This window comes from Strix aluco, chromosome 4 (genome assembly GCF_031877795.1).
Source record: "Strix aluco isolate bStrAlu1 chromosome 4, bStrAlu1.hap1, whole genome shotgun sequence".
In the NCBI taxonomy this organism is placed as follows: Eukaryota; Metazoa; Chordata; class Aves; order Strigiformes; family Strigidae; genus Strix; species Strix aluco.
Genome location: NC_133934.1, coordinates 90,551,680 through 90,565,089, shown reverse-complemented (window position 1 = coordinate 90,565,089; position 13,410 = coordinate 90,551,680). Strand labels below are relative to the sequence as shown.

Sequence of the window (13,410 nt, the reverse complement as noted above, 5' to 3'; positions counted from 1 at the left end):
TATATAGATTGCAAAGGCAAGTAAGTTTCTCAAACAAAAAAAAAAACATTGCAGTCAAAATATACCATAAAATGGGATATTGTAAAATTCTCCAAATACAGACTGTGAATCAATCTGTCTACAGATGGCTGTATAGCAAAGGGCTCTTCCTTGTGCCCGTGAATTATGAGACCTTGAGTGCTTAACCAATAGAAATAACTTAAACAGATGCTTATTTGAAGAGACCATTACTTGCACGGCAGTAGACAGAAACTCTGGGTTATTGCCATTAGCTTGTGAAATTGAAAGAAAAGTATGATACCTCTAATTAGGCAGCTTTTCAGCTTTGCCTAGCTGACATCATTCTTTTACATTTAGAAGCTATGAGAATCAACAGGAACCTTTCAACTAATTTCTTTGTACTGAGCCCCTGGATGCACTCTCTGCCAATGCCTTTTGTTTCTCACTTTGTTTGCAGGTGCTAGTGAATTCCCAGGACTGTGGGAAGCAGCTCCTGGAAGTAGTAGATCTGCTGCAGAAGCACGACTTGGTTGACTCTCAGATCTCTTCCTATGATGATAGATTGACACACATCACCCAGAGGACAGCAGAAATCAGCAAGGACAGTACAGTTAAACCAGAAGTGCTTTATGCGAAAGTTCAGATGCTTCGTCAGCTGTATCAGAACCTTACAGCTCTGAGCAAGTCACGGTAGGGCTGTGCTTGTGGGTCTGTTCTTCCTGATTAGGATGGCCAATCTCTCCCTTCATCAGAAGACACAGATTCCCAGCATTTGAAATTTTTCATTTCTCTATTTATAAAGACATAGCACAAGCAACTTGAGTCTCCTGATTACAGTTGACTGCAAGAGATCACTCGCTTTCATAGATGAAGAATAGCTTCATTCTCAGCATTTATTATGACTTGCTTTATGTGAAGTCTGAATAGCATGTGATTATCTCCTAAAGGAAGAGGGAAATGTGATTGTTTCCTTTGTCTTCTTCCATGAATAAATTAATCTATGACTAAGAGGAGTTAAAGGCATTCAAATTATGGATTTTTTAAATTCTTCTTTGATTATGCTACCATTGTCTCCATGGGATCCTAATTCTGACTAAGATATACTGTTTGTTTCAGAAAATCTCAGCTAGAAGATGCTTTGAAGCTCTTTGAATTCTTCCGTGACTGCAAAGAGGAAGAATTGTGGATCTCTGAGAAATGGAAGCTAGCAAGAACAACAACATTAGGGAAAGATGTCAGTCAGATTACAGCCTCTATTCAGAAGCACAAGGTATCTTACTTTGCTGGTGGTGCCTTGTCTTTGTATTACAGCAAGATTTTAGAATATCTGTGTCCTTCAGTTCAGTCAGTGTGGCACTTATAAGAAAGCTGTCAAACCACTAATTATCACAAGTGTCATGACCAGTATTTGGGATTTTTAAAAAATGTATAGGGTAAGGATTTTTCCTCAAGAGGAGAAAGAAAGGGTAGAGAAGGAATACACTTCATACTGGACCAGTGCGGCTTCTAGTGAAGATGCTGGGCTCCATATTAGCTCACTTTGGACAGGAAGGAAAGAAGGTTGCTAGTTTTTGTTTTTCCCACCCACCTTTCCTGGCCAAGAGAGATGTGGGGAAAGAAAGAGGTAGTGAAAAGAAGACAGGTATTAGCAGGCAGGATGAATAGCATTGTGTGAGCTTATAAATCTGTTACTACTTTCCCTAAGAGCTTGCTGTGGGCTAATATCAAAAGTTTAGCTATGTGAGCTACTACCTTCTTAAGGCAAAGAATCACTGTAAACAAATGAAGAGACCCATGGACTTGAGAACCTGCATGGCGAAACTGAAATGGAAACCTATTCTGTAATTTTAATATACATTTTCGTGCATCTGTGTGTGTATTTGTTGCTTCTGGAAGGCATAAGACAGCTGAATTGGTGGATGACAAACAAATATCTCCTTCAGAGAAGACTGCATAACAAGTTTCACATCAAAGGCAAAAAGTAGCACAGTAACTTGTGTGTGGGGAGCCAAGGGGCAAGCATCTCGGGGCTCAGGGAAAAGTCATAGGCACGGATAAGACACAGGGCTCTTGGAAATGTATGTATTACAGTAGCGGAGAATAGGACTCCCTCCTCACTCTCAGCTGACAGGGAGTGAGTTGTGCTGACATGTCTCCTGTACTTCTGCTAGGCTCTCGAAGCAGCGTGCAATTCCCACAGGGCTGTATGTGCAGATGTGATGAGGAGGGGCTGGGAGCTGAGCCAGAAGAACCCTGTGCGCCAGGAGGACATTCTGAGGCAGACAGACAACCTCCAGAAGTTGTGGCAGCAGCTCCAAGATGAGGTGGCTGATCGCAAAAGCCGCTTGCAGGCAGCAGCTCTCATCAAACAGGTAAACAGGGCTCTGCTGTGGTGTGTGGTATGGGGGACACGGGTGCGGTTCATTTCTGCCCCATGCTCCTACATGCAGAACAACAGTGGCAGAAAGCCATCAGGTGTCAGTCTTCAAAAAGATCTCCAGCAGCGAAGTCTCAATCCTGCTGCAAGCCAACCAGGCAGGAGAGTTGAGCATCTGGGAGTTACTTTAAGTTTTAAAAATGCTCATGGAAATAGCTCTGCCTTCCCTAAGTTTTTTTTGCTCAGTCTGTTGTTCCCATGAGACACTTGAACAAAACTTAATGGCTTTGTTCTTGACAAAGTCTAAATTCTGTCTTCTGTCTAATAAGTTTAACACCATTATGGTGTCTTATTTTTTCTTTTTCCTTCACTGCTATGGGTTTTCTTTTCTTCTGTTGTACCTTTATTCTATATCTCAAAATCTTGTTTTACTTTTTTACAACCATAGCCAGGCAGACTGCAAATATTGTAGACTGAATTCATTGCTCATTGTTGGACTATTCCTTAGAACCTTTAGTAAATATCTGGAATTACATGGTGCCTACCAATATCATACATTGTGGGTTCCTTCTACCGCTGCTATTAAGCACCATAAAGTTTTATTTAGTTAGGAATTGTTATAGATTTATATAGGCAATCCTTGAATCTATTTACTCACTGTGATTCTGTGAATTATATGTGCTTGATGTGGTCATGAAATACATCACAGATTTAGAGCTACCTTATTCATAGCTTTCGCAACACCTGGAAGTAACCTTATAGCTACAGACCTAATGGCATGTCTGCCTTATTCATTATTTTCAAAAGAAGAAGGAGCTGGATATGATACTTTCAGGGTGAAATCAGATGTTTTCTTCCCTGTGTTCCTTCAGTACTTTGCTGACATTGATGAAGCAAATTCATGGTTGCAAGAAAGGCAGTCCCTTCTGGCCAGCAAGGACTATGGAAAAGATGAATCGAGTGCCGAAGCACTGCTGCATCGTCACTTGCGCCTGGAGAAGGAGATTGAAGCCTACTCCTCTGAGATGAGACGCCTGAAAGAGCAGGCTGTCATTGCAGCAGAGCAAGCTCCAGCTGCAGTAAGTAGATGAGGGGTCACATTTTGTTGAAGAATATAAATTAGATGCTTTCTAAATATGTGAATTGTTTTGATTTTGCCAGAGTAGAATATTCCAAATTACCTAAACAAGAGCATTTTTTTAATTCAGAAGAATTTTTTAATTAGAATTGAGGCAAATTTTTAGATGACGAAGTTTATTGGCCACTCATAGTCCACCTAGTTAGTGTTCTGTGAAATGCAACAAATACACTCGTTTATATTGGTTCCTTCTCCTGGTTCTCACAAATACCTTCTCACTCTTTATTCTCATTACATTATTAATTTAAATCAGCTTTAAAAAGCAGGTGCTTAATCTAAACATATTTACAAATACTTTCTGCATTCTAATGTAGTGATGAACTATCCCACAGCTCCAGAAGAAATTCATACCATCCCAGGATGGATGTTTAAGGCACATGGGATGAAGTCAACCTCTGCAGATGCCCCTCTTTTTCACTGACTAGAAAGGGAAATTTTGATTGAGATCAGCTCATTTGACAACAGAAGCCAGGGGAGATTAATGACACATTTCATTGCTTGCTTCTTTCAGACTTCTATGATCACTCCATGTTTAGCCAAACCAGTTTGAGAGCTATGAGCACCAGTTTGGGTCTTCCATTTAGCTCATCATTCCAACATTAATATTTATTAGAACAAAGATTGTATTGCTTTGTCATTAAACATGAAAAAGCATGTGACAAGATGGTATTGATGTACAAATAAAAGCATCTATTCACTAGGGCACTCTCAGGCTTTGAAACTGGAAATGTTCGGGTACTAAAACATCACCACAAATAGAACTGTGAGCATAGTCAATTCCTTGGTTTGTTGGCAATTTTAAAAGTTAAAAAAAAAAAAACAAAACCAACCTTGATGTGGGCACAAAATAAGAATTTTTACTGAATCAATATATTTTAAAATGAGCTAAATGAAACTTCTTTAAACAAAACTGAAATGTTTTTCAGTTTAGTTCATTCTGTCAGAATAAAACAAAGGAAACAGATTCAAAAAAATGCTGGAAATATTTTGTTTAAAGGGTCAGAACACTGTATTTTGAACTAGCAAGTCCAAATTTGCCTTCCATGTGAAATTTTTATCCAAATCAGAAATATTCACCTATTGATTCTGTTAAATTTTGCTTCACAGATAGTGAAGACAGAAGCCCCAAGTGACTTAATTCAAAAGACAACTAAGCTATCGTTCAGTCGAACCTGGGCAACATCTGAAACTGCATTCCCTGGAACCTCCAGTCCAGATGTTCATTTTCTTCCAGAGAACATCTGGAAGACCCAAGATGAAATAGATTCACTTTATGAAAATCTACAGAGCATGGCTGAGGTATAGTATCTCCTCCAATGCTTTGCAACTCATAAACATAGTCAAGTCCAAAGCAATGCAAAGTGAGGTTAAGTGCTGTGTTGACTTCTGCTTTTCAGTTTTATAATGTGCCTCAATCCTGTGAAGTCCTGTGGGACTTCAAGGCTTGAGATTATCATTGAAGTTTTGTATCAAAACGCATTTTATATTGGCAAACTTCCTATTTACCTTCTAGTCTTTTTATCTGATGAAGAGTTGATTCTTCTGTGTACTCTTTTTTCTTTTTCCTAATGTTTGCTTGCTGCAGCTCCTAAATCTTTGAGCTGTTTTATCTGATACCAGAAAAAAATAAACCACCATAATCTGCATTCTCCACTTATTACTTTTGACTCCCACCTGCCACAATCATGCCCTAAAGACCAACAAAAACGTGTTGTATGGGACTTTTACATATTCCTGACATTACGGAGGCAAATCTTCAGTCATCAGCAGCAAGCAGCACAGCGGCCTTGCTGACTGCCGGGGGCTGAGCACTCTCCACCTGCTTCTCTTATGCTTGTAAACCACTGTTGCTCTGGGAAGAACTATTATGATATTAAGGTAACATGTTCTGTTCTCTTTCAGCAGTGTCTGGCAAAACTACTAAGCTACCACTTGTGTATTGTAGTTTAAATGCAAGGATCTTTCTGGTTTTTCTTCAAACAGCAAGGAGTTACTACAGCAATAATTAAGTCTTCATCTGTTTTACAGGACAGAAAAAAGGCTCTGGAGGAGATGATTGGGTATTACCGCTTCTGTAGCTCTTGCGAAGAATTTCAGTCATGGATGAAAGAGAAAGAGAACATTTTCCGGACTCTTCAGCCTCAAGCAGACAATGTGGAGGTCATGCAACAGAAATATCAGGTACCCCTTTTCCCTGCTCACAGATGACACTTTTTAAATCAGCTTGACCTTGAGAGAATAAAGTTGAGAAATTAAGAGTCTTTTCATTCATTTCAATTTATGGAGTTGTGCATAGATCAGATATTTCTTTTGTATGAATTATGCCAAGCTTATTTAAGCTGTTGTAATTACGTCCCTTTAACTTCTCCTGTGTATGTGGTATCCTGTGCAAATATTATGGTACAAAAGGACTCTTTTTGTGGTTTATTTTACACCACTTGAAGAAAAATGCCAGATGAGGAAAAAATCCTGCAGTGCATTTGTATCCCAGTGGAACGAGACATGCGTGCATAGGTGTAGTGTGCACACCAGGGGAGGTCAGGAGGACTATAGGGAACTATGTGCGCAGGTGGGTGTGGTGTCAGCAGACAGGTAAATGGAGAAGCCAACTGTCAAAGTGGGAGATGAGTGGATATGAGGGATTATTGAGAATTGTGTCCATAGAAATGGAAAAACCTCAAGTTCTGCATTCTTGTATCTTTCCTATTTTAGAGCTTTTTAACGGAACTGGCTGCAGGAAAAGGCCAGCTGGGAGATATTGAAAACTTAGCTGTTAAATATGGAAAGATCTGTCCCAGCAAATATTCTGAGATCCAAATTTGGCTGGAAGAGATCTACAACAGGTAAATGTACTTCTACTGAAACAGAGGATTGTCTCATGGGGGCAACTGGAGAGCCGACCTTTCATGCCCAATCTAGATTACATTGAGAGAATACACATTTGATAGATATTTAACTCCCAGAATTGGCCTGGGGGGAGGTTTTCACATGTGGCTGAGGCTTGCTGTATTCAGGTGTGGCTGCTGCCACCAAACAGGGACTGAGCCAAAGGGGCAGGGGCTGATTCCTGGGGCCTGGGCTGGGTCTTGCCGCTGGGGCCTGTCCCACTGCCCCAGCCAGGAAGAAGGGCAGGCGGCGGGGGGTGGGGGGGAACCCCTAGTCCCCATGGCGGACTAGTCTGTGGTGAGGGGGCAGGGCTGCAGCGTGGCTGGGAAGCCCATTGTTGGAGTGAGGCCTAGACCTGGGCCTGGGCCAGACTGGGATGGGGAAAGGGGCCTCATCATTCAGGGCCAGTCCCACAGGGAGGTGAGCAGGGCAGGCCCGGGATGGTAGTGAGGGCCAGAAGTGGGTCCCAGTCCTCAGAGCTGCCTGGCAGTGTGGTTGCATGTGCGTGTGTGTGTGTGTGTGTGTGTGTAAGCACAGTGTGAATCCACCTGCAGGTGACAGAGATGGATTCAGAGCAGTTCTGTCTGTATTGCAATGCAGCAGCTGGTTTGGTTAGTTAAGCATCAGGGTGAGGGTGCCCTTCACAAATATTAAAAGGAACATCAAACCCTGTTTGCCTTCGCAAAGTATGTTTAGTACCTGCTGTGTACATACTCCTGGCACCATGCCACCCAGCTGGAACTGAGAGGCACAACTGGGCCCTGATTTTGACCACTGTTGTTTACTGGCATCATGTCCAGTGTGTTCTGGTCACCTGAACAGGGTCCCCTTGCTTGAAATGGTACAGAGATGAACTTTGAGGTTGTGGGGATGTGCTAGTGTTCACCCCCTCAGCCCACTTAAGTCCTGATGAAATCTTTATACAAGACTTTTTCTGAATAGAAAAAAGCGTATAGCTCATGTATAATGAAGACTATAAATTAAATCTGCTCTCTAGGTAAAGGTCTAGGTAAAGACTGAGGCTAGGTGCAAGTAATCGGGTTATCTCTCTCTAAGGTGGGCACGCATGGAAACTCTGAAGGAGGAGAAGGGCTCTGAGCTGATTGGAGTGGCTGATGTGAGGACATTTCTTCAGGACTGTCAGAGCATAGGAGTACTACTGCAAGACAAGATGGTCCAACTCAGGGATCTGGAACCAGGCAACTCACCTGCTGGGCTGGAGTCAGACAAGCGCAAACTGTCTACAGTTGAGAGAGAGGTCTTGGTGATAGAGAGGAAAATTGAATACTTGAGGAGTGTTGCAAAATCGTAAGGAACATGCTCTTTGTTTCCATATTCTTTGCTAGTTCTCTAGGATCCTGTTGTATATTATGGCTATAAAGAGAATAAGCAGCTTGTGAACTTGCTCTTGAAGTTTCTATTTCTAGCAACCTGAAGAACTGACTTGCCTGCTGGACCGAGATCCTCTCTCTTGAGTATGGCTGGGTGACTGGTGAAGTGATTGCTTCCAGACTTCACTGTTGTAGGAGGATAAATAACCACAGGATTGTTTGTGGCTCTAGCAAATTATCTCTACTAATGGGAGCTACTTCCATATTTTGAACTAGGTATCATTTAGGTCCTGAAAAAGGGTAATCCGGGGAAATGATGATGAAGTAAGAAAGATAGCAGAGAATTGTGCACAGGAGTTTGAATTTTAAATACTAATTTAAAGTTTTTTACTTCTTTAAGTTTTCTGTACATTCACAATGGGAATTAATCATTGAACCACAACAGTGTTACCAGAGTCTTTCACAGGGATGCACTTTCTGCAATACACCATATTCACACCAGTATTTCTTGCTAGTGTGGAACATTCCTTGCCTTAGCTGACTTTCTTTTGAAAGGAAGTGTAAATATCCAAATCCATTCCTTTTAAAGAGTATTGGTTCAAGCTGTAAATGCCTGAAGTGTTCATCCAATTAAATGTATTTTATTTCCTTTTGTAGGATTAAGGATACCAACCCTGCAGAGAGCAGGGCCATCACTGAGCAGGTGGAGAACATGGAGAGGCTTCTGGCAAAGCTCAAGCTGGAGACCCAAAGGAAGCGGGACATTCTGCAGCAGGGCCAAAATCAGCAGTCCTTCCTGCAAGACAGTCGCAGGCTCCTGCTGTGGGCAGAAGGCATTAGGGAGAAACTGAACAGTGAAGAAATGGGTGTGGATGTGGCTTCTGCAGAGCAACTGCTGAAGGAACATCAGGACCTGCTAAAAGAAATTAGGTCTCAGAAAGAAAGGTAGAGAGATTCTGTCAGGGTGGGCAGAGTGGGGTGGTATGACAACAGTACTGTGAAGATGAAACATGATGTCTATCGCGTACATGAATTGTGTATGAAAGTGATGCCAACAGTTTATTCAAATGTTTTTGAAATTTAGTGTCAAAAGGAGACTGTGGAACACAAAATCCAGTTAGCCTTTGCACACTTTTTCTGATGGCTGATGGAGGGAGAGGGAGGAGCTGTCTTTTTGAAGTAGTATTCCATAAGCTCTCCTGACACTGGAGTGATTCCATCTGCACTTTATTTCAGTTCCCCCAGTCCTTCCCTTCTCATGCCTTATGCTTCCAGTTACTATCATCTTCAGTTCTCCTGCACTGTTATGAAGTTCCAGATACTGATACCTCCTCTCCCTTTTAATGGGAGAGCCTGCTTATATGGGCTTTCAACCCAAATAGGGAAATCTCACCTACTGCCTCCAGCATGTATTCCCAAGCAAACAACCAGCTGCACTTTGTAGTGTGCAACCATGGCTGGCAGGAAAACAGTGAAAGGGAGGGAGGGAGGGAGGGAAGCTTAATGTCTAGGCACTGCCAAGAGAGCAAAGAGCTGTGATGCAAGAGAATTCGTATTCCTTCATGCAGTGAGGTCTCACTTTTCTTTTTTTGACTCTGGGAAGATTTGTGCAGCTGGAAGAGCTAGGGCACAAAGTAATCCACGAACAACCCAGTAATGGCAGGACCATAGATGTCCACCAGTGCATGGAGAGGCTTGCCAAGGAGAACAAAGAGCTGGAGAAACTGTGGGAACAGCGATGGAAAAAGCTGCAGGATGGCCTGGAATTGCAGAAGTTCAATAGGGAGGGAGACCGTATCAATGCAGCCCTCTCTGGCCATGAGGCGTTTCTTCGGAGGGATGACCTTGGGGTATGTACAGCAGCTGATTTTGTTTTCTCCTACTTCATCTCCCCATTCAAGGAGTAGCAACCATTTTTCTAATTAGATCAGTTTCCTCATTCTTATGGTCATGACATTTCAATACTTGGAAACTAGACTTTCAGGTTTGTACTAATGTTCTTATGTTCCTACTCATGTTAATGAGAGTGAAGTTCATTGACTCTCACACAATTTTTTTTTAAACAACTAGAGTTGTGATTTGTTGCTGTGTTTGTACATGTCAGCTGGTTTATATACAACTGACATTAGTTTCGAGGCTAACCATTAAAATGAGGTTTCAGCTTGAACATAATATTTTTTTGGTGAAGTTAAAACTTGACTTTAAAAAAATAAAGCTTTTTCTTTTCATTGAGTATTTTAAGAATATTAAAGCAAATGGAGGAAAAAAACAAATGCAGGCAATATTCACAAGATCAGTGAAGGAAAAGGTTGCTATATCTCGCCATCTTTTATATTTTCAGCTGACATGGAAACTTCGATATTTTTGGATCAACTAAGTGGAATAAAGTTTTACTTTGTTACAGCCTTCTATATTGCATGTACCTAGATGTGCCAGAGTGCTGGCATAAATTCAGAATGCAGATTTTCTTAAAAGGTGAAAAGGGAACCATAATGGAAACATAAAACAGAAGAACCACATATGATACAAACCTAAACACCTGCTGCTTGTTTGTAAACCTGAATAACTTTAGACACAACGTACAATATATCTCCTGCCTGAAAAAGAAGGGGGAAAATACAGTCCAAAATTTTTTTTCATTGTTACAGAAACAACATATGGCTAAGAAAAACTTGATCTTTTTTTTTTTTTTTATTAAATGCAGGACCATGTAGATGCTGTTCGAAGCCTCCTGAAGCAGCATCAGGAATTTGAACAACTGCTGATGGTGCTGAAGAGACGAGTTGAAGCACTTAATGAAAATGGGGTGAACCTAATAGAGAGCAGACACTTTGCATCTCACATGTGAGTCCAAACTCCTTCCTTTATTATTTAGCTTTAATAAACGATTCAGTGTGATTAGGGTGAGATGAAAAACCTTCTGTGAGCCAGGATTTAGCTGACCTCCAAGCTGTGATCTGCTGGATGAGGGGGGAGAAGAGGGATTTTTTTAAAAAAATAGAGACTTCCTGTGCTCTCAGGACAAATAAGTGAAATGCTTTAGGTTAAAAGTGGCATTTCACAGAATGGTAGAATAATTCCCCTTGTATCATAAACTACATGTAGCGTTAAAACTTCTTCAATGTAAACTCATTAAATGCCTACATAAAACAAATTTTCCTTCATTTATCCATATCACATATTAGAATTAATGTTTGATGTTAAAAAGTTACAGAGGACTTCACAAGGAAATAACTTACCAGGAGAGCTCCTTCATGTTTTTGTCAAAGCTGAACTGTCATCTGTAATTCCTTTACTGTGCTAGAGCCACTACGATCTAGTAAGGAGACCTCTGCATAAACACAAATTCGAAATACAGGGTCAGAATGGACCTCTTTGCTCGAAAAGACCATGTTCTTGTCATTACGAGTGATAATGTCTTGAAAATTCCCTCCAAAAATTCATAAAACTCCTCTTAAAATCTGATTTCTTGCCAGCACTACCACCATCAGGCCATTCCAGAGTCACAGAGAAAATTATTAGTTAAGGTGGAATATTTGGGAAAGAGAAAGGTCTGACTGTTTTAGTCAAATATACATGACTGCAATTCACTAACATAACACAGCCATACAAAAAAGAAATTCCAGAGCAGCTGGCAAGCAATAGCTGCTTTCCAGATGAGCCCAGCATGGTCATGGGACAGGGCTGTATATCCTATCATCCTGTCAACAGAGATGCTGAACTAGATTCCACTTATATTGTATTCATGACTACAGTACAACCAAGGGGAACCAATATGACTAGTACTGTATTGGACTTCCTGTTTTTCTTGGTAGTATTGAAGAGAGAATGGTCACTCTCCAGCAAAGGTGGGAGCGGCTGATACAAAGCAATGCCAAGAGAAAACAGAGGTTGTTGGATTCCCTACAGCTGCAGGTAAGAGGACTGATACTGCCGATTTGATCAGGAATGTGTGAAGTAGTTTTACCCTTTATCTTAATATGAGACAAATCTCAAACTGCTAAGTGTTCCTACTGTAGCTCACTTTCTCTTTGACTGTGAGACAGAGAATTTCACTTTCCAGGGAGTAGGTGATACATTGGTGATAAATCTTACAAAGTCATAACCGTAGCAAAATACCAAAACAAAAATGGAGATATTGAATGAAAAACATCAACAGAATATTTTGTCTACTATATAAGTTTATTCTGCTCATTACTTATTATTGTTCTGGGCCTTTATAATTTTGTAGTTACTTACAGTAACTGTACATTTGGCACCACATTTAGCTTCCAGTGCTGAGATACAAAGTTATACTGGAGGATGGGACCACTTACGGTTAAAATATTCTATCAAAAATGCAAACCTTCACTGACAATTAAAGGCAACAGATTACTAAATGTGGTAAAAAAGGGACTAAGAGATATTATTCTGAGTGCTTAAAAACTTGTCAACGGTTCAAGATCATACATCTTCAATTAAGAGGGTTGATTATGTAGAACAATTTTTATATGAAAATATATCACGTTTCCTAACTGTTAGAAAAATAAATAATCCGGGTTTGATCCTAACTGCAAGGACGCACTGCAAACCCACGCAGAATCAGAAATTAAATCAATTTAATCCTGTTTATTTCTGTAAGGAGTTTAATCGTGATGCTGCTGAGCTTTTGATATGGATGGAGGAAAAGTACAAGATTGCATCAGATGAATCCTATCGTGATCCAACAAATGTTCTACGCAAACTGAAGTGGCATGAGGCTGCTGAGAAGGAAATGATGGCTAATGAGGAGCACTTTGCAACACTGATAAAGGTGAAGGCAGTTTTGGAGCTAAGTTTTCCATCTTGTCCCAAACTTCATAGATGCTGATCTGCTCAAAAAAAATGATGTGATGTCTTTCTTCAGAAAGGAAATCAACTCATTCAAGATAACCATTATGCTGCAGTTTCTATCCGGGAAAAGATGTCAGAGCTTCAAAGGAAGTGGAAGGAATTGTATGGCAAGATGATAGAGCGAGGTGACAAGCTGAGACAAGCTGGGCAGCAAGAACAGCTCATGGAACTGCTCCAGGTCAGGAGGTGATGGCAAACAGAGGGGAGGAATGGCCTGGGAGCCTGGCTCCTCTATTGTGTGGTCCTTGCAGAAAAGAACAGAATACCATCCAGATAAAAGTGTATTTTAAGGTGTTTGTTTTGTCTACAGTCTCAAGAGAGAAAACCCAATATAATGCTGACCCAGTTCACTCCAAAGCTATGAGCAAGATAAGAGTACCAGCACAGCACCAAGACACAAAGCTGTTGAACTTGGGCTCAGCACTGCGTCTATAAGGCCATCCTGTACTGAGAAATCAAAATTCTCTGCATGGGTCAATGCTGTGCAAACGTAACTGCTCGCTTGGAGTCAGTTTGGGGGTTGGAGGCATGGCACTATTAAGTACATTGTCATCCGGGCAAACTGTGTGAGAGGAACAATGTGCTGTGAAGCTGTTTCAGTACCAGTATGTCATGAAACTGCTGTTGTGTTGTAGCTACAATATCAAGCTTTTGAAGATTGTTTGGTTGGTTTATATTCTGTCACTGAAGCTAGTTCAAAGAGACTGCTTTGAATGATGTGCTTTAGTGTCTCTGAGAGAAGAGTACTCCAAAAGAGCATGCAAAAACCCAAAATATTCCCAGGAGATGCCTTTAGAGAGACCTGG

At 41.0% G+C, this 13,410-nt stretch overlaps 1 protein-coding gene across 1 annotated transcript in view; it reads left to right on the top strand.

The window, feature by feature from the left end:
* SPTBN5 (spectrin beta, non-erythrocytic 5) overlaps positions 1-13,410 on the top strand; it is a 100,593-nt gene that overhangs the window by 13,768 nt on the left and 73,415 nt on the right. The window contains exons 10-23 of the mRNA XM_074824177.1: positions 458-690; positions 1,117-1,270; positions 2,172-2,372; positions 3,250-3,456; positions 4,623-4,814; positions 5,544-5,696; positions 6,228-6,358; positions 7,458-7,709; positions 8,390-8,677; positions 9,336-9,582; positions 10,437-10,576; positions 11,548-11,647; positions 12,354-12,524; positions 12,618-12,782. Of these exons, the coding sequence (XP_074680278.1) occupies positions 458-690; positions 1,117-1,270; positions 2,172-2,372; positions 3,250-3,456; positions 4,623-4,814; positions 5,544-5,696; positions 6,228-6,358; positions 7,458-7,709; positions 8,390-8,677; positions 9,336-9,582; positions 10,437-10,576; positions 11,548-11,647; positions 12,354-12,524; positions 12,618-12,782 (2,634 nt within the window). The remainder of the gene's footprint in view (positions 1-457; positions 691-1,116; positions 1,271-2,171; positions 2,373-3,249; positions 3,457-4,622; positions 4,815-5,543; positions 5,697-6,227; positions 6,359-7,457; positions 7,710-8,389; positions 8,678-9,335; positions 9,583-10,436; positions 10,577-11,547; positions 11,648-12,353; positions 12,525-12,617; positions 12,783-13,410) is intronic.